The sequence below is a fragment of the Cryphonectria parasitica genome, assembly GCF_011745365.1.
Source record: "Cryphonectria parasitica EP155 unplaced genomic scaffold M406scaffold_7, whole genome shotgun sequence".
Taxonomy (NCBI): Eukaryota; Fungi; Ascomycota; class Sordariomycetes; order Diaporthales; family Cryphonectriaceae; genus Cryphonectria; species Cryphonectria parasitica.
This window is the reverse complement of record NW_024468915.1, coordinates 3,023,402-3,043,356: the sequence shown is the minus strand read 5'-3', so window position 1 is coordinate 3,043,356 and position 19,955 is coordinate 3,023,402. Positions and strand designations below refer to the sequence as shown.

Here is a 19,955-nt window from a genome sequence, read left to right as displayed (position 1 = left end):
CTGGCTGAATCTGGTTCTGCTAGCTCTGCCACACACCTGCGACGTTACTTGTTACTTGTTACGTTTCCCTTGCGGTACATTCCATAGCACCCGGTCTACACCCGCCTTTTGGGTATCCCATCCCGTGCTTTTCATCTCCCGCGCCCGCGCCTGCCCACCTATGCGTTACCACCAGCCAATCTCAAGGATCGACTACCTGATTTCAGCACCCAATGAGAGCCTGTTACTGCCACTGAGCCTCTCTTCTCACCCCCCTCTAACGAGCGACTCCCTCTAACCTTAGCCTCGATCGACCCCCCTCCCCCCCCAATTCCTCCCTTAGACGGCCCCCCCTCTTCTCTCCCTTACTTAGTACACCCGTACTCTGACTGTGCTGCGCGACTTGCGACGACGCGGCCTGACAAAAAAAGTCTTTGAGGATGACATGGCAACCTCCTAGGCGCAATGAAGGACGCCCCGGTCACAACCAGAGTCCCAGTTCCACGCCCAAGTCAAACGAGGCCTCGCCGCCGCCTCACGCCTCGCGGCCGCACTTGACTCACTCGCGCTCAAATTCGCAGTCCAGGTTGGTTACGCCATCCGTTTACAGTACAGTACCCATCCTTGGTCCTGGTCCCTAGTCTTGGGTCTTGATCTTGATCTTGGTCGGCTGGCTTTTGGTCTCGATCTCGGTCTTGATCTTGGCTGATTTGCCTTTGATCCTTCAACTCGCACCTGAGCCTTACACACACACTCAACTCCAATCTCCAACCACAACACACAACCGGATCTGCTCCGTCTGCCTGTCTGTCTCTAAGCTGCGCTGTGTCGGTGCCGTGCGTGCCGTGCCGTGCCGTACCGTGCTGTGCAGGTGTTTGTGACATTCACACGTTTTGAAAGAGGGGAGAAGGAGAACAAAGAAAGGAAAATTCAAAAGAGAGAGAGAGGGAGAGGGAGAGAGACAGAGACAGAGAAATCTCAGCATCAGCATCATCAAACTCCTCATCCTCATCATCAACACTCCCCAAAGCGCCAGGTCAACGCCGTCGCTCCATCATCATAAACCAATAGTCAAGGCGCTCTCTTATTTCAACTCAACACATCTCCTCTCTACCCGATCTCATCTTTGATCTTATTCCACCACCAACACTCATCCTTACATTATAGACAGCACTGGCTTATAGTGTTCTTGCTCTCACTTTGCTTCTTGGCACTGCAAAGCTGCGCTCTATCCGAAAACACACGCAAGGTCTGGCAGCTGGATTCTGAACTGAAGGTACGCCTCACCTTGTCGCTGCTTAGCCATCCTGGTCATGGGTGGGTTCTGCAGGAAAATAAGGGAATACAAAACTAGGAGAAGAGAGGGGAAGAGAGAGGGGGGAGGGGGAGGCCTGCCAGAGACTGCGCTGGCCGATGATCTCTCAATCGAACTGACTTCCAACGCATCTCTCCCGTCTTTCCTCCTCCTCTAGAACGCCGTCCTCCCATGACTTCAATAACATCACGGATCATTCCCCAAAATTTCAATCTTACTTCTTGGCCCATACATCATGGAACCTGAATATCTGCTAAGTTGTCATCTTCGAGCAGGGAGTTACAGAATCTCAAGAACACCGAGAGCTGGAGGGACAGCGCCATGTCCGGCCGCAGGAAAGGCCGCAATGACGGCGAGGAGGTCGAGCTTTGGAAGAATACCCAGAATGATATCAAGTCCGTCATCGCCGATATCAACGCCAGCAATGACAACATCCGCCAGATCGCCGCCCTCGAGAGCCAGATCGCCAAGATCAAGGACTCCAAAAACCCCGCCGACAGCGTGCGCACTTCAGAGCTCATGCAGCAGCTCGACACCCTGTACAGGGCCGGCGTTAAGATCAACGACGCCACCATCAAGAGAATGGCCGAAATCAACGAATCCCTAGGGATCGTCAAGGGCATCCAGGCCGCCAAGGAGGAGGACGCCAAGCCCTCCATCGGGACGGCCGCCCGCTCTTCGAGCTTTCACGCTGGCACAGGCCGGAGTTCCAGCCGTGCCGGCAAGCTCGAGAAGGGCCGCGAGCGCGCCCAGAGGGAGAGCCAACTCTCTCGGGAGCAGCGGGAGCGGGAAAGGGAGCGCGAGCGGGAGAAGGAGAGGGAGAAGGAGCGCGAGCGGGTGGAGAGGGAGCGCGAGAGGGAAAGGGATAGAGAGAGGGAGAGGGAAAGGGAAGGCGAGGCGGAGCAGGAAAGGGAGCGGGATCGAGACCGCGAGAGGGAACGGGAGCGCGAACGGGAGCGCGACCGTGACCGTGAGCGGGACCGGGACCGAGACCGCGAGCGTGAGGCGGCGGCAGCGGACAGAGAAGGCGACAAGGACAGCAAGCAAGATCTGTATGACTTTGACGGGGCCGCCGACAGCCCCCACCCCAGCCCCATTGGCGGCCACGCACGAAAGTTGGCGGGGAGGAATACTGGCCCGTCGAGCGACCGGTCCGGCAACAGGGACAGCGTGCCCCCGCCCCACGCCAGCGACCGTGACCGTGACCGCGACCGCGACACGCCGGCCAAGGCTGACAGCGTCGAGCCGCAAGCCCACGGGGTGGTCGGCTCCTCGGCCATGCGCGCCAGAGTGGTCTTCTCGGAAAACCAGGATGTGGCGTTTAAGCCCAAGCCGGCGCAGCCCAGCGACACGCAGGACTGGTACCTGGGCAAGGTCAAGAAGGTGATGGGGGACGGCAAGACGCGCCGATACCTGGTCAAGGACGAGGATCCAGACGTGCCCTCGCCCGCCAGGAAGGAATACAAGATGAGCGCGTCGGCCATGATCCCCATTCCCTCGCCCACCACTGAGCTGCCGAGGCTGGACAAGGGCAAGATGGTATTGGCGCTCTATCCCGACAGCACTACGTTCTACAAGGCCGAAGTGACGGGGATGGACAGCGCGACGGGGAATGTAAGCCTTCGCTTCGAAGGTGAAGAGCAGTCAGGGACGCAGCAGGTCGTGGAGCGTAGGTTTGTGGTCGACTACCGAGACTGATGTGCCTCGTAGACTCGGCAGATTGGTATTGCTGCAATGCACAGTTCTGAATGCCCAATCTCAACCACATGTAGGTGTGCATTTGTTATTAAGATTATACATACATGCACACAGTTATATATACATATATATATTCATATATATTATACAAATTAATATTCTGTATATATTTCGTATGCTTGACTGGGTTATTGGGCATCACCAGTTGCGCTCGACCCAGAGCTGAACAACAAACGCTATCACAACAATACCAATTTCGCGTAAGATCATCTCATCAACAAAAAAAGAAGCTCGTTTTGGTCTTTGTCTTGCATATCCAGCCTGAGAAGCATGCCTTGAGAAGGCTATGCGTTAACAATTGATTGATAGTGGCATAGACAATCATATGCGCTAGAGGCATGATGTATAACAACTTCAGGGGGGGTGGGGGGTTTGTTGTTGTTATCAATGCAATGGTTTAGTGCTTGCCCATGCAAGGCCTGGGGCAGCCCTGGCGTGCGGGTAAGAGCCGAGCCGGGTCGTTTTGGGGAGTTGGATAGAAGGGGTCCAGGGGGACCCGCCAGGGCCCTAGGGTCAAGGGCCTAGGGGAAAAGGAAAAAAGGGGAGGGGGGCTAGTTGTTTGTTTGGTTTTGAGGTGGGCAGAAAACATGAGAGTCGTGGCCGAATCTGGCGGGTCTCAAAAGTTAGTTGGGCGGTCCACTGGCTCCTCAAGGCCTGAAGCAGTAAAGCTGGTTGAAGGCATGCTTACAAGTAATTACATGCTACGGTGGCAGGGTGGAAAAACCACAGCGCACTTGTCCACTGTAATTACGTCCCCTATAGTAGCCGTGGTAAGGTTGACGATAACTCAATTCAATCTCAACAACCTCGAACCGAAATCTGGAATTCTGATCCTCCTCTCTTTCTTTCCTTTCCTGCCAGGGCACTTGATCCGTGCTGCCGACCCTAATCTCCGTGTCTTCTCTTTCTCCTTCTCTCCTTCTCTCGAACAAACACCACACTCACCCTCTTTTTTTTTTTCTGAACCCACCCACTGCTGTCCTTCCTTCTCCCTATCGTGGGCTCTTTCTGTTCTGCTAGCTCGCTGTTCCCTCCCTTCCTTTCCTCTTCATTGTCTCTGAAGTCTGATGCCCCATCATTGACCGAATAGGTATGCAACAAATCCACGTAGAAGTTGCATTGCTACTCCCACATCCTGTCCCATCATCAATCTTCACGAGCGAGTTCAACCCAGCCCTCTTCCGTCCACACACACACACACACACCTCTCTATCCACCCGCCCCCCCCCCCTGGCAACTACCTCCATCTCTTTTAAAATCGAAAGACCCCTGCAGGAAATATATGCCATATACCCCCTGCTGGGTGCCTGACCTGGTGGCCTCTCAAAGGGGACCTGCCTACGTCTTTGACCTGGTCTGGTCATCGTCTCTGGTCCCTACCGCGTTTCTCTGCACCACAGTCCATCTTCACGCCCACACAGCCTGCTTCAATACCGAGCGCGCACACCCACAACCGTACACAGTACTAATTGGATCTGTCCAATTCTCAGCGACCAAAGCCGACCTCTCGACGCCCACGAGTACCAGTACCTCCCCGCCCGACGCGCACGATACTTGCGATATTTGCCGTGCTGTGTTGCGTTGCCCTTACCCGAATCTCTGAGCAGTCAAGCAACCACTCGCTGCTGCTGCTGCGCTTCTGCGTTGTAGCCAGTACACTCCTTCGCCTCGCCGCCTGCCAACCCAGACTCTCGACACGCTGCCCTGCCGTGGCTGCTGCGTCCTGACGCGCACTGACACAGTCTAATCTGGCCTGACTCGCCCTCTCACCTCGACCCAACAAGGCTGCTCTCGCTGCCCTCTTACCTCGTGGTCTCCACCACTACCACCACCTCTGCAACGGTCGCTCGACTTCAATACGTCCCAGGATCACGTTTCCTTCTCCCCGCCCAATCTCTATACACACACACATACAACAACACTTTCCAGACCCCACAAACCAGACCGCCACTACAATGGGAGGCCAACTTTCCAAGATGATGGGCAGGATCTTCGGATCAAAGGAGATGCGCCTGCTCATGCTCGGCCTCGACGCTGCCGGCAAGACCACGATTCTCTACAAGCTCAAGCTGGGTCAGGACGTCACGACCATTCCCACCGTTGGCTTCAACGTCGAGACTGTCACCTACAAGAACGTCAAATTCAATGTCTGGGACGTCGGTGGCCAGGACAAGATCCGGCCCCTGTGGAGGCATTACTTCAGCGGTAAGGACGGTGCACCTCCCCCTGGTGCCATTGGCATGGTCTCGGGGCTCTGTGTGCGTGAAACCGGTGACTGACTTTGACGACTCGTCGCTCGCATCCAATAGGCACCCAGGGTCTCATCTTCGTCATTGACTCGTCCGACCGCGCACGTATGGAAGAGGCCAGGCAGGAATTGCACCGCATCATCAATGATAGGGAGATGAAGGACAGCCTGTTGTTGGTTTTTGCCAACAAGCAGGATCTCGACAACGGTTAGTTTGCCTCTTTTACAACAGCCCTCCTTCCTCTAGTGTTCACCTGTGGCGTGAACACACACACACACACACACATACATGCCTATTTGACGTGCTAATTCGGTCTTTTTGTTCCCCCACAGCCATGAAGCCACAGGAGGTGACCGAGGCCCTCAAGCTCAATCAACTGAAGGATAAGATATGGTTCGTCGTGCCCAGCTGCGCAACGACCGGCGAAGGCCTGCTCGAGGGCCTTGCCTGGTTGTCCAACAACGTCAAGACCCCCGCTGCCCCGGCCAAGAAGTAGGAGCTCTAGGAGCATGTGAGGCGGTTCACAGTTGCTGTGAGGACATGCTGGCTGTATTTGGTCAGTTGGTTATGACTGTCAGTCACCTACATATCGTGCTGGGTCGGGGCTCGAGGACCCAGCCGTGCTCAGTACCAGGAGGGAGCGCATGCGGGGATCTCTCCAGTGGAGGATGGGGAGCGATTATAGCCCCAACTCTGGCAAGTAGATGCTGAATCTTCGCTGTATGCAATGAGGGCATCCAGCTCTCACAGCGAGCGATAGCGGGCGTTTCATCACACAAGCAACAGGGCCTGTGTTGAAAGTCCTTTTTTCTCGCCCTTCCTTTTGGGGGGAGGAGGGGGTCCTTCCTGGTTTCCTATATCATGGCCCTACATTTGACGATCCAATCCCTTCCCCCAACCCCCCCTCCCCAAAATAAACCATTAATTCCCTTCTGTACATTCATGTAATTCTCTACCATTTTCCATATTTTCTTGTTTCTTTTTGTTGTTCTGGCGGGATACCCAAAGCGAGAATTCAGGACCTATTAAACAGACAAGATCCCGTTGCTCCAATGCTGCTGAATCCTACTCTCCGTCGTGATGTCGTTTGTTCCTATAGTATCAAGAGACGGTGCTCCTGTTCGCACCTGGGTTCCCCCCCCCCCCCCCCCCAAAAGTAGACTGGTTTAGGTTCCAGCTGAAGCACATAGGGAGTCTCTAAGACGCACAAACCTGTTACATGTTACAGGTCGCAAGTTTGGCCAAGGCGAGTTGACACAAAGGAAGCGATGTGAGATCAGTCCCACCCGCACGGACGGATTGTCTTGTCTAGACAGCCGAGGGTGGGATCTTCACTGGGGGGGCTGTGTTGAGCTCTTGAGACAGACATTCGGGGAGGCCGGTTCTTTCAACCTTGATATATTGGGAAACCTCAAGGAAAGGATGAGAAGATGAATTTGAACATGTTGTATACGTGCATGCAGTACCTCTTATCATTTACACAAAGTACAACACTTCTCGTCTTTAATATTTTCCATGAACGCCACGCTTTATATCTTGATGCATAAATCCCATGATCTAAGTCCATACTCGGCTCCTTTCTCCGCCCTTTATCCTGTGGGGGGGACAGGAACTGGAAGAAAAATCTACGGCCTTGCAAGGTCGTTCTACGGACTTGAACAATTTGGGTGGGACAATCGCTAGCCTTCCTTGACCCTCTTTCCCGGCCGAAGCGAGTCATCGGGCAGGCCGCTCCTCTTTGTGCCTGGCAGGCTGCTCGTGCGGATGTCGTTGTCGTCCTGGCTAACGCGGCGGTGCGGATACTCCATCTTTAGGCCCTCGAAACAGTTGGTGCTGGGGCGGTCGGGCCCCGTGGTGAAGAAGGGGTGCTGCAGCGCCTGGGCTGCGGTCAACCTCTTCTCAGGGTCGTACTCGAGCAGGCCCGCAAGCAGCTTATACCCTTCCTGGCCCAGGCTAACCAGCGAGGTGGGCCCACCGTTGGGGGCGGGCTGGGATGTACCGGTGCTCGTGTTGAGAATGCTGTAGTACCACTTCTCTAGGTGGCTCGAGGATGGCTGCTGCTGATGGGAGGGAGAGGAGCTGGAGGAGTGGTGGTGGTGGTGGTGGCTGCTGCTGCCGCCGTGGTGGTGATGTTGTCCACGCCCGTGGTGGCCACCATGGGGTGGCACTGGCGGCGTCAGCTGCTGCAGAGCCTGGTACTCGGGCATATGCACCAGGAGCGGCCATCTCTCCTTAGTGGGCAGGCCCATGATGTCGACAATCTTCTGCATTTGGTTCCGCTGGAAGGGCACAGTCTTTTTGCTGTCCATCTTGGCCTCCTCGCCCTTAAAGATGGGCCGCAGGCTCAGCAGCTCGGCAAAGATACATCCGAGGGCCCACATGTCGATGGCGGGGGTGTAGTGGCGGGAGCCCAGTAGCAGCTCGGGGGCGCGGTACCAGATGGTGACGACAACTTTGTCGCCGCTGTACAGGCTGTGCAGGGGCTTCTGGAACATGCGGGCCAGGCCGAGATCGCCTATCTTGACCTCGCCCGCGGAGGTAACCATGATGTTGGCGGGCTTGAGGTCGCGGTGCAGGACCCAGTTGGAGTGGAGGTACTGGCAGCCGTTGAAGAGCTGAAACATGATGCTCTTGATAGTGGCGGGCGGGACGGGGTGGCGCGGCTGCTGGGTGTGGTGGTGGATGATCTGCAGCAGGTCGTGCTCGGCGTATTCGAAGACCATGAAGATGCACTTGTCCTCAAGGATGATCTCGTGTAGCTTGATGACGCTGGCGTGCGACAGCTCGCTGCAAAGGGCCATCTCACGCACCGCCGACTGCGAGATGCCCGTATAGGTCACCACCTCGCCCTCCTTATCCGGCTTGAATTTCTTGATGGCAAATTCCCCAGCCTGGCCCTGCCGGCCAACCGCCTTGTATACGCGGCCATATGTCCCAGAGCTAATGAAGCCGATGACCTTGTACCGGTCGATCACCCGGACCTTGGACTGATAGCCAACCGGGCCAAAGGCACCGCGGTCGGTCGGATCTGTTTGTAGCTTTCATGTCAGCCGAGAAACACAAGAAATTTCGGTGGTCTGCGTTCCCCCAGCCAACTTCTCTCTCGTCGATTCACTTTCTCTTCCTGTGCCTCTTTCATTCTGTGTCTCTCTCTGCGTGTGTTTCTCTCCACGTGCTTGTCTCTCTCTCTCTCTCTCTCTCTCGCATACAAGGCAGTAGGGAGGACCAAGGGCGTGCAACAAGATGAGGTGATGGATAGGCAAGGATGATGATGATGATGATGATGATGATGATGATGATGATGATGATGATGATGATGATGATGATGATGATGATGATGATGATGATTGGTACGAGGAAGAAGAAGAAAGGATAGGAACAAAAGAGGACGGGCAGCTGGCCATACGATATGATGATGATGAGAAGGACGACCCCTGTCTCGACAGACCAGGTCTTGCTTGACCCGCATGGGTGGTCGACGACTGTCGGGACAGACCGTACTGTCTCGAACCCGATGCCGAATTCATCATGCCACCGCCTCCACCGTTGCTGGTGGGGTAGATGGTGGGGTGTTGGGGGACGAGAGCAGAAGTAAGAAGGGTGAAGAAGGCAAGGAGGAAATCGAGCACCGAGTCGGAGAGAAAGGAAGGAGGAGGGGTGAAGGAGAGGAAGGAACAGTCCGGGAGCTCGTGGTCCGGACCATCCGCCAGCGTGTCCTGCCCCGAGGTGTTTACATCAAAAATAGAATTAAAAAAAGAAGAAATTGAAAGAAGAACAGATATTCCGAAATCTCTCTCTCACTCTCTCACTCTCTCACTCTCTCACAGCGCACACGCACACGCAGACACACAAAACTGTTTTATGCATGCAGGCTTGGGCTGTGTCTCTGAACGGGGAATTTTTTTCTCCTTCCTGGCAGCCAGCTGACATCCGACGGGGTCCGGACTCCGCAAAAGCAGAGGCTGTCGGTCACAAAGCAGATCGGCTCCGTTGCCGGTTTCCCCGAAAGGCGAGACAATAAAGGCCCATGTGCGATGAGGGGATGCCACAGGTAGGGAAAATTGAGTATGAAAGTAGCAAACTTTTGGAGGTGAAGAGGGACAGAGAAGACGAAAAGACGACAGTCGAGAAGATCAAGAAAGCAGGGTGGGTTCACCAATACATGAGGGTAGAGCCAGAAAGGCACAGGACAGGTGGATGAACAGGGTTGCAGAAGACGTCAAGGGAATCATAAATCACAATCAAATAAGGAAAATCAACACCTGTACATTAGATAGAGTGTGGGTGTGTGTGCGCGCGCGCGTGTGTATTGCATGCGAGTATGTATGTATGAACGAATGAATGCAGGGGCGAAAAGAGGTCATCCAATCCCGTCAGAGTGACCGGTGAGCAGCGGCACAGAGCGGTCTGCTGAGGTATAATGGTCACACGAGGAGTGTTCCTCAATAGACACATTGATTTGCTCGAGTTGTAGCAACACACAAACACACGCGACATTTGTTCGAGTAAAAGAGAGAGGGGGGGGGGGGGAGAAGAGACGATGAAGAGGAGGGATTAAAGGGAGAAATCTGTGTGTATCGAGGTGGTCTTTTGGTTGAGCTCATTGTTCATCTTCTTCTTACCTTCAAAGGCAGCCTGGACGCTCCTCTTGTTCGAGGCAGAGCCCGAATGCTGGTGTGGAAACGTTCTGCCCGACCCTTGAGAAGCAACAGATGATGGATTGGTGGTCATACTCTCGAGTCCACCTTGCGCAGGAAACGAGATGTGTGTGGACGCAGTCCCAAGACCACAAGCAGCCCAGCCAGCCGCACTCCTGTCCTTCGCGAACCAGCAGACAGCAAACGAGTCACGGCGCCTCAAGTGAATGCCCTCGAGGAGGGGCCGACGTGTCGATCAGGTGGGTTGAACTTGATCTCTGTGCCGCCCCTGGGATGCCGACGGGGCCAACAACGACCCCAATAAGCACCTCGGATATGCACGCCAAAGTAAGTGTGGGATATTTGATCTCGGGTCGGCGCCCTGTCCTGGTTCCCGTTTCTTTTGTTGGGGCCAAGAGCAGCCAGATATGCAGGTGTTATATTGGGGGTTGCTTTTTCGTTCAAAGCGCAACAGGATGCTTGCTTATCGCTTTCCGGGTGTCTCTCTTTGTCTCAGATAGAACGAGGGTTCGAATCTGGACTTTCTCGGCTATTCCTGTGCGGGTGTTCCAGTATTCAACGGCCCATCTGGTCTCTGCAGGAAGACAGCTTTCACCTCAAGGGAACAAGCTGAGCTTGCCGGCAGAGCACTAATGCTCTCGAGTCAGATCCCAGAGCCTCAGAGTGACGACAACAGGTTGGCAGGTGGATCGTACAGTTGACAAGAAGGTAGTGTTTCATGGATGCGTTGTCGCCTGAGATTTGGTGCCGAGTTTGTTGGGATATGGGGCTGCCTCTTCTGTTTCACGACAATTGAAAAAACCAGCCTTGGTAGAGCCGTGGCAATGATGAACGTCTATGAATATGTGTACTTTGTGGCAGATCGTAGTTGCAGCTGTCGTAGTCGTTTGGTTGTTTGTATTCGTCTACGATTGTTGCCCACGCGGTTTCGGCACACTAAGGCCGGTGCGCGCTACGGCTGAAGCACTAACAGTTTATCTGCACGTGTCGGCGAAATTTGTTACTGTTTTGTCGTTAGAGCCCTTGCCCCAGCTGGTCTATCGCCCGCATTTCAGAAGCCAATCGACATCGACGGTACTGCCTTCACATGCGCGCTTTCAACTCTCACCAAAAGGGGGTAAAGATAGGAGAAAACTTTGTATCGAAACAAGTTCTTGATTGCTCGTTTTTTTGTCTCTCGTCTCCTCTGCTCTCTCCCTCTCTCCCTCCCCTTCTCTCTCTTGGAGGCCCGCGAGATAATCCACACAATGACCGCAAAAGACCCGTCTCGGCGTCCTCCCCAGCGAGTCCTTCTCGTCCGTCTCCCACGGTCCTGCTCCTCGGATTCCCGCCACTACTGCTGCTGCTGCTGCTTCTACTACTACTGCTACTACCTCGGTCCCAGCTTCTCGAGCACCCTGGGGCCTTGCTCTTCCCACTCCTGCTTCGTGATCCACATGCTCTCCTTGTCCGCCATGATGTTGGCCAGCACCGCACCTCCCAGGAACACCATGTGGCGCCGTCTCGGCGGATCTTCTATCCTGACCTTGAACTTGCTCAGGCGCTCCGGGTTACCCTCCAGCACCCGCGTCAGCCACAGCTGCTTCAGCTCCTTCTCCAGCCGTGACGGCAGGCCCGGGTACATGCTGCTTCCGCCCGAAAGGACGATGGCTTTGAACAAGGACGAGCGCACATCCACGTCAGCAGCCTGGATCGTGTTGAACAAAAACTCGGCGATGCCCGGCTGCTCGCAGTCCACCAGGTGCGGCTGGAAGAGACATTCGGGCGCCTCGAACCTCTCGCTTCCGACGCGGATAACCCGCCCGTCTGGCAGGGTATAGCTCTCCACCAGTACCGTCGTGTCCTCGCTCAGGCGCTTGTCGAGCTCCAGGTCGTAGCTCACGTAACACAGCTTCTCCTTAATCTGGCGCACCGTCTCGAAATCGGCAGTTCGGTTGAGGGCGTAACCCCTGCGCAGTAGCAGGGCGATCAGGTTGCGGGTGACGTCGCGGCCCGCCACGTCGAGGCGGCGGGTAAGATGGTTGAGGACAACGGACTCGTAGACAGGGACGATATGAGTGACGCCGTCACCCGAGTCGACAACGACACCAGAGCTGAGACCTAATCGTCAAGCGACAAGAGGAGGTGTCAGTGATAAGCATTCCCATCGCCACCCGTAGCCATAACAATCAATGGCATCACAGGGGGGCTTTTGGTCGTCAGGGTGCAAGGAGGAGCAAGGAGGGAGGTGTGCGAAGAGGTGGGGCGTACCTTGTGCGTAGAGGGCCAGGACGGCCTGGATGGCAACGTAGACACCGCCAAATCCGTAGCGGTCGAACATGACCTCGCACATCTGCTCACGGTTCCTGAGCGGGTTCATGGGGGGTTCAGTCAGGAGGATCTTGCGGCCGGTGGGATCGACCTTCATCTTCTCGAAGAAGGTATAGTCCCAGAGGTGCTGCATGTCATCCCACTTCTTGACGATGCCGTTCTCCATGGGATAGCTGATCTGCAGCATGGTGCGGGCAGCAGCGGCCTCGTCACCACACATGATGTCCTTGATGACCAGGTCGCTGTCGCCAGCACCCTTCTCCTCGGTACGCAGGATAGGCCGGCCAACGATGGAAGGATACTGAAACTCGGGAAAGTTTTGGGCCGCGTAACCGACCTTGAGGAAGCCGGTACCGCCATCGAGGACTAGATAGAGAGCGAGGGTAGGAAACGAGTCAGTCTCGGCGGCAGCCAACAAGCAGGAGATGGGAGGGCTGGTGTGAAGTTGTGATGTTGCTCTCTCACCCTGAGGCAGAGACAGTGGGAGGGGCGGTGGCATTACCGATAGGAGGCGGGTTCGCCATGTTGACTGACGGGCGACAGGTCTGTCCAGGAGCTGGATTGAGGAGTTCGTGAAGAGCTAGCTGCCCGAGAAATAATCGGTACGGCAAAGTGAAGCGCAGCTGGTCGAGCAAAGATGGGCGGCGTTGAGAGAGCTCTCGCAGTGCGGTGACGGACAGCTCGAGAGTGGTAGGCGGTGGTGGTGGTTGTTGGCAGCCCTGATGACGGTAAGGTCGACCTACAGTGGCAGGGTTCCCAATGCGCGTGCACGGAGGTACTGAGGTACTGCAGGGGTGATCGTACCCTGCGGCACTGGTACGGTGCGCAGTACAGTACCACAGTGTGCAAGAGACTCCTCTGTGTGTACTGTACCGCGTACTATGCCGCTGGTAGGGGGGTTTACAGCTGTAGTTCGGCGGGGAGAGGGGGGGGCCCTTCAAGGGGGTTTAAAGTAGGTGCGCGCCTGGGGCAGACGCTACGTAGCGGTACCTTCTCCCCTGCTTATTAGTACACACGCACCCACCCGACCTTTGGCTCTCCTCCAGCACACAGTAGCTTGTTAAAAGCGTTGCCCCACATATCAAGCCTCGTCTTCTAACAGTTAATTTACTATGCAAGAATTCCTGCGAATGTCAATCAATCAGCCGCCAACTCGAATAGACCAGGGCACGCACGACTTGTCAGTTCGAGAAAATAATGACTCCTCTACCAGAGAAAGATGACGGCGCTCTACGCTTGTTGGTCGTGAACCCAAACACATCCGAGGACATGACCCATGGCATGGAACAGGCCATTGCCAGCATGAATCTACCACATGTACGATATACATTCAGCCTCTCTAAGAAAGGGCCATCAAGATACACCACACATCACTACTCTTTCTCAGTACACTCGTGATAAGGCAAGCAAGCATGGGCTGATGGCATCTCTACGATGAGTTAGTCTCTGAACATCACCATGTACACTGCGCCTCTGGACAGTGGTAGCCCCGCCAGCATCAATAACGCAGACGACATTGAGACGAGCGCCCAGGCAGTGTGGAAACACATGCGCGATACGCATGTGCTAGAGAGGAACTACCACGGCGTTCTGATTGCCTGCTACAGCTCCCATCCCCTGGTGAGCAGGATAGCAGGTCACTATCCAAGCATCGCTGTGACGGGCATCTTTGAGGCGAGCATAGTCGCGGCCCTCCCGCTGTTGAGGAGGACAAGTCCTAGGGATAGCAGTGGGGGCGGCGGTTGGGGCGGCGGTTGGGGCGGCGGTTGGGGCATCGTCACTACTGGTCAGTTCTGGGAGGACCATCTCGCTTCGGCTGTGCGTGAGTTCCTTGGCGACCAAAAAGCAAATGTCAACAGATGGTTCCGGGGGGTTTTCACCACGGGTCTGAACGCTGGCGACTTCCACGGAGATGTGTCGCCGGAGACAGTCATGGACAAGCTCACACAAGCTACCAAGCGCCTTCTGCAGGATGGTGGGGTAGATTGTGTCATCATGGGGTGTGCCGGCATGGCTGGCTTAGAGGACATCATCCGATCTGCCATCAAGGCCGAATACGGCGAGCACCAGGCAAAGAATGTCTATGTTCTTGACGGGGTGCGCGCTGGGGTGGAGGTTCTTGGGAACATGGTCAAAATGCGGCGCATGTTCTTGCCTCTTCAAGCATAGACTCTCTGGTCCTTTGGATCACCACTTCATCGGGATGTTGCCTTTCTCCATCTTATCGAAGGATGTCAGGTGTCGATTTTCGTTGTGGTTGGCATGTTGGTAGGGTACAAGGTTATATACATACATAGGTCATTGGTCCCCGTCCGTCAGGCAATTCTCGGAGCGGCCAGAGCTGCTCAGTCCAACCGTCTTGTACGCCCCCAGACCTCATCCGCATCTCTCTTGCCCTTGGTCTCGGGCACCCTGCTCCAGATGAAGAGGGAAAACATCGCTGCAAAGGCTGCGAAGATAAAATAGACCCACCCACCACGTCCGCCCAGCCAGTTGTTCAAAGCCGTGTTGACGATGGGGAAGAACTGCGCCACAAGGTAGGTAGCCGTGTAGTTAGTAGCCAGACACCAGGATTGCGTCGCGCCAACGGCCTCCTGGCCCACCAGCTCCGATGCGAGGATGAACGGCACAGGGCCCAGCCCGACGGCGAAGAACCCGACAAAGAAGGCGACAGCCAGAGCCGAGATGATTTTAAACCCCGTCATGATTGAGATGGCCAGCACCAGGGACGAGCACCCCTGGCCGATGATGGACACCAGGAGGCACGTCTTGCGGCCCCACTTGTCTGGGAGAGGCGAGCATGCCGCAGTCATGACAAGATTGACGGCGGAGACAAGAATGGTCAGGACGATAGAGCTCAGGGGCAGCAGGCCATTGAGGAGCGCCACCGAGTACATCACTATCGAGTTGATGCCGCACAGCTGCTGGGCGAACATGACCCCCATGACCACGATCATAGCCGGTCGGTAGAGGGGATCCCTCAGCGCCTCCATGACCCCAATGTGCCGGGCCTCCTCTTCTCTCTCGACCGCCGCCACCGCAGGCGGAGCCAGCAGCCCCTGCTCCTCACTGGCATCCACGGAGGCCTTGACAGCGCCGGAGCCCCAGAGGGCTACCTCGTCGTCGATGTTAACCCGCGGCCCACGGATTCGCTGTAGGACTCTGCGGCCAGCCGGCGCGTCCCCCTTGACAGTAGCTAGCCAGGCGGGGCTCTCGGGTATCAAGAAGGTCAGCACCACCTGGCCAGCAGCGATGATGCCGCTGATTCCCAGGATCCAGCGCCAAGCAGCGCCATGGCTCAGGAAGTAGCCCAGTGCCTGCGCGGTTAGAATGCCAGTGTTGCAGCTGATCTGTGTGAAGGCGCCAAAGAAGCCCCTCTCGGCGGGTGGTGCGACCTCGGAGATGTAGAGCGGCACGATGACGGTGCTGGCGCCGGACCCGAGGCCAGACACAAAGCGACCAAGCCCAAGAACCCATGCAGCGGGCGCCAGGGCCTCTACTGCGGCACCGAGGATGAAGGTAACAGCTGTTATCTGTATGGACAGCCACCGGCCCTTCTTGGAGGTGACGGGCCCAGCGGCTAGGGCGCCGATGAGGCCGCCGATGGTGAAGACAGAGGAGACGGCTGCGAAAGCAGCCTCCTCCATGGGTATGCCCTTGCAGCCATCGACGGAGCCTGTGGTGGACGAGAGTTTGGCGGTGATACGGGCTAGAGCGCTGGTGACGGTGGGGAGGTCGTCATTCTCGCAGGTGATGGCATGTTGCGGGGCGTTCAGCTCGGACTAGAGAGGCAGCAGACGGAAGGGGTATCGTTCAGCAGAGTCACAGAAAGGATGTGGAGAGGCGGTCATAGAAAACAGGCACGGGGAGGGCCATACCAAGTGATAGCCGAATTGGAAAGGGCCAAGGGTAGCTACGAAAACAAGCAGGACCAGGAAAGGCGACACATCGCGGGCGCCCAGGATGGGCATGGCGGCCAGGGCTTCTTTTAGAGATTGGACGATGAAGGATACTGCGCAACAAGGCGCGGAGCACAGAAGAGGGGGTGTCGAACTTCTGACCAGCGGAGGTTCTGAATCCCTTGGACGGGGACTTCAACTAAGTGAAGACGAGGTAGCGAGCCGGATTAATTATGATAGGTTGCGAAGGAGACGCAATGGTCTAAATATAATTCTTCGACCCCACAGCATACAGATGCATGTACGCCGGCCTTGTTTTTGTTTTCGTTTTTGGCGGAGGGTGAGTGTGGAGGACGAGAAGCAAATGGTTAGCCAGGTTAGAAGTTGAGCCAACAAGAAAGATGAAGGAGAGAGTGCAACAAGTGCGTGTCGTCACCGAGTGCAAGGTCGGAGTTAAGGTGCCACACTAGACAGTACCTAGTGAGCTGTTAGTGCTCTGTTGCAACTGCGTCTTGTATCATTCCTATAAGCTCAGCATCCAACCTGCTCACTACCCTATCAATGCATAATAAGTATAGAAAAAATTCATAGCTTAAATAAATATATATTTTAAACTTATCTTCTTATATAAATAAGTATTCTTAACTAAGTTTATAAAATATTTATTTAATTAAATAATCTAATTTATAAATACTTTTATTTTTTAATTTTTTAGTAATATATATTCTAAATTTTATAAAAAAGTTATTAAATATATAAATAAATAAAAATAGCTTATAATTTTATTAAAAAATTAATTTATTTAATATATAATAATAATTAATTTAATATTAAAATTATTATAATAATTAATTTATTAAATATAATATAATAATATATTATAATATTTGAAAATTTTAAAATATATAAAAAGTTTATATTAATAAAAGCGATATTAAAGTAATAATTAAATAAATACGAAAATATAATTAAATAATTTATATAAATATTATTATTTTCTTTTAAAGCTATTTAAATATATAATAAATAAATATTTAAATTAATAATTAAAAAGTTATATTTTAATAACTTATTTAATAATAATAAACGTATTTTTATATATTTTATTTTTTAATTCTTATTTATTAATAATTACTTTTAATTATTTTTAACTATTTCTAATTACTTTTAATTACTTCTAATTATTAACTTTTAATATAATAATATATTATTGTTATGACTCATCCAACATGCAGGTCACAAAACAGATCACGAGTAACAAGAACCAGGTGTCAAGAACCCAACGTTCTGACAAAGCATTGATTACATAACCTAGGAAGAAGACAGGGATGGATCACTAGGAGCACCAGGAGCACAGCTCACTAGGCTCACCCGGATCACCGCAGTGATCCGCGGGGCGCTGCCAGACAGTGATCCATACTAAAGAGCTGAATATATAAGAACACGGTCATTACCATTAGATGGATTCAGTATATAGCTTTTCAGTTGTTAATCTAAGTATCAGATTACTCTCTACTCTAATAGCTTTAAAAGCAGTGAATATTTGCATTGCTTACTAAGACTTGTACGGTTTCGTATTCAAGGATTTAGCACTTTGATACTGCTTTTATTAGCATAAACCCTCTTTATATACTTTGAAATCTTCGGATTGCTGCAATACTTATTACATTTTAATAACTCTTATTCAAGAATGATTCAGTATTATTCTCTTGAATAATACAGAATATAATAGCTTTTTTAGAAATCTCTTTATTCTTATATGCTTCTACTTAGAAAGAACTGATTAATTAGATATATTAGCTTATCTAATATATTCAGAATCTGTATAAATAATAATAAGCTTAGAGCGCTATCATTGCTAATTAATAAGCTTAGCTAGCTTAATAAGCTTAGCAGATGCAGTTTATTTCTGCAACTATTAGTAGCGCTGAAAAAGCATATAAGATGAATAAATCTGCTATATATAATAATAATCAGAAGATACTATATGAATTCCTTATTCATTGTAGAGCATACTTTTTGTACTATACAATCCAGTTTATTATAGAATCTGAGAAAGTTATTCTAATAGAAATTCATTTTGAAAAGAATGCTTGTAATGAGCACTGCAGCAATCCGAAGATTCCTAAGTATATGAGAAGGTTTATGCTAATAAGAGCGGTGTTGAAGTGTTAAGACTTTGAATACGAAACTGTACAAGTCTTAATAAGCAATGCAAGTATTCACTGCTTTTGGAGCTACTCAGTATAGAAGACTGAATACTTAGATTGATAACTGAAGAGCTATGTATGATAATCTGTCTAATAGTAATAAACGTGTAGTTATATATTCAGCTCTTCAGTATGGCTTGCTGATGCTCACTGAAGCTTACTGCTGCTCAGTGGTGCTTACTGAGGCTTACTGCTGCCCAGTAGTGCTTACTGAAGCTCAGTAAGCACAGATAAGCTCTTCTGATTGGTTGGCTTATAATTCTAACCCTGGATTATATAATCCTTGTAGGTTATCTGATATTGAGTTATAATATCTAGTTCTTGTTTGCTTATGATCTGTTTTCATAATCTGCATGTTGGATGAGTTATAATATTATCTCTCTCTTATTAGTTATTATTCTCAACAATCTTCTGTAAATATCTGGCAAGTTCTCTGTATGCGTGATTATGCTTTTCTAATCGAAATGTTGAATAGAATCTTAAATTCTTATATTAGTAAATCTTCTTTCTCTATTCTTTTTAAGAAAAGCTTTGCTCGTTAGGAATGTTTTGGTTATATTGAATCCAATGAATATAAGATAATGCTATATTCTTTATATTTGGAAGAAGAAGTATTATATAAGATGATAGATAGAATAAAGAGTTATTTGCAATATACTAAGCAGAATTATTCCTGCAATGCAGATTATATACTTATTTCTTTTTATTAGTATTTCCTTCTAAATGTTTTTCTTTATTAATTAAGACTTTTTCTCTTAGTATTTCGGATTATTGATAAATTAATCTGTATTAATGAGTATAAGTTTGAGAAGAAGGAGTAGTTATTGGAATTTCAAGCTTATATAAACGAATTGCTAGCTTGTTTGTTATAGCTAAAGAAGCAGCAATACTTTCTTCAGAAGAAGGGAATAAAGCTGGTAAATGAAAGTCTGGAGAAGAAGGAGTGCAAGCGTATAGCTGCTGAGATGTAGGCTATGGTTTCTGCAGAGCTCGTTATTGCTTCTAGGAGTTCTTTCTTTGGAGATTTTGACTGGAATTCTATAGATGTAGGGAATGCAGTGATGGATTGATTGGATTTTCTGGAAAGTGAAGTCTCTAAGGCTTCTAAATCTTAGTTCGGGATAGAGCGATTATCTTAGATGCTAGCTTTCCTTTTCCAATATTTAGCTATCTTTTTCTAAGCATTTTTAATATTCTTCTGTAATTCTCATGAGTTTTCGCTTGCTAATGTTGTGATAGCCAGGGTGGTAGTCCGTGGGACATGGAGTACAGTGGGTTAAGAGTCCTCATACATATAAAGGATACCACTCACTTTTCAAATTCTTTAGCTATAAGCAAAAAAAAAAAAAAGCATCCCTTTCTCTTCTTTTCAATTTTGAACCCTTTGGACAGGTCTAAGACAGGTTTTTCATTCTGTTCTTGCGCCCGTGTAGCCTTAGTTTGCTGTTCTCATCTGTACAGGCACGCTTGGGTTGCATGAGCCCTTGCCCATTGCTTCAGCAGCTGTTTGTCCCTTTTTCTTTCGAGAGCAACAGCGCCCTAGTTCTGGTTCACTAAATAGCTTTTTCATTTGATAA

At 51.4% G+C, this 19,955-nt stretch overlaps 6 protein-coding genes across 6 annotated transcripts; 3 read left to right on the top strand and 3 right to left on the bottom strand.

Moving 5' to 3' along the window:
• Positions 1–1,603: 1,603 nt before the first annotated feature.
• Positions 1,604–3,158, top strand: M406DRAFT_281041 (uncharacterized protein). Its single transcript, XM_040918426.1, has 2 exons — positions 1,604–2,009; positions 2,220–3,158. The coding sequence occupies exons 1-2, from the start codon at positions 1,616–1,618 to the stop codon at positions 2,990–2,992; spliced, it is 1,167 nt and encodes a 388-aa protein (XP_040773847.1). The 5' UTR covers positions 1,604–1,615; the 3' UTR covers positions 2,993–3,158.
• A 1,849-nt stretch (positions 3,159–5,007) lies between these two features.
• M406DRAFT_341986 (ARF/SAR superfamily) lies at positions 5,008–5,797 on the top strand (the record flags this gene model as incomplete). The annotated part of the gene is made up of 3 exons (XM_040921725.1): positions 5,008–5,257; positions 5,362–5,508; positions 5,634–5,797. 3 exons carry the CDS (start codon positions 5,008–5,010, stop codon positions 5,795–5,797), a joined length of 561 nt encoding a protein of 186 aa, XP_040773846.1.
• A 1,183-nt stretch (positions 5,798–6,980) lies between these two features.
• On the bottom strand, positions 6,981–10,032 carry M406DRAFT_264558 (kinase-like protein; the record flags this gene model as incomplete). Its single annotated transcript, XM_040917669.1, has 2 exons — positions 6,981–8,329; positions 9,924–10,032. 2 exons carry the CDS (start codon positions 10,030–10,032, stop codon positions 6,981–6,983), a joined length of 1,458 nt encoding a protein of 485 aa, XP_040773845.1.
• A 1,065-nt stretch (positions 10,033–11,097) lies between these two features.
• M406DRAFT_294634 (Actin/actin-like protein) lies at positions 11,098–12,854 on the bottom strand. The gene is made up of 3 exons (XM_040919150.1): positions 12,772–12,854; positions 12,210–12,635; positions 11,098–12,059 (listed from the first exon to the last, which is right to left on the bottom strand). Exons 1-3 carry the CDS (start codon positions 12,791–12,793, stop codon positions 11,329–11,331), a joined length of 1,179 nt encoding a protein of 392 aa, XP_040773844.1. The 5' UTR covers positions 12,794–12,854; the 3' UTR covers positions 11,098–11,328.
• Positions 12,855–13,466: 612 nt separating this feature from the next.
• Positions 13,467–14,569, top strand: M406DRAFT_294633 (uncharacterized protein; the record flags this gene model as incomplete). The annotated part of the gene is made up of 2 exons (XM_040919149.1): positions 13,467–13,586; positions 13,713–14,569. 2 exons carry the CDS (start codon positions 13,467–13,469, stop codon positions 14,436–14,438), a joined length of 846 nt encoding a protein of 281 aa, XP_040773843.1. The 3' UTR covers positions 14,439–14,569.
• A 45-nt stretch (positions 14,570–14,614) lies between these two features.
• Positions 14,615–16,240, bottom strand: M406DRAFT_341982 (general substrate transporter; the record flags this gene model as incomplete). The annotated part of the gene is made up of 2 exons (XM_040921724.1): positions 14,615–16,051; positions 16,148–16,240. The coding sequence occupies 2 exons, from the start codon at positions 16,238–16,240 to the stop codon at positions 14,615–14,617; spliced, it is 1,530 nt and encodes a 509-aa protein (XP_040773842.1).
• Between the last annotated feature and the right edge of the window lie 3,715 nt (positions 16,241–19,955).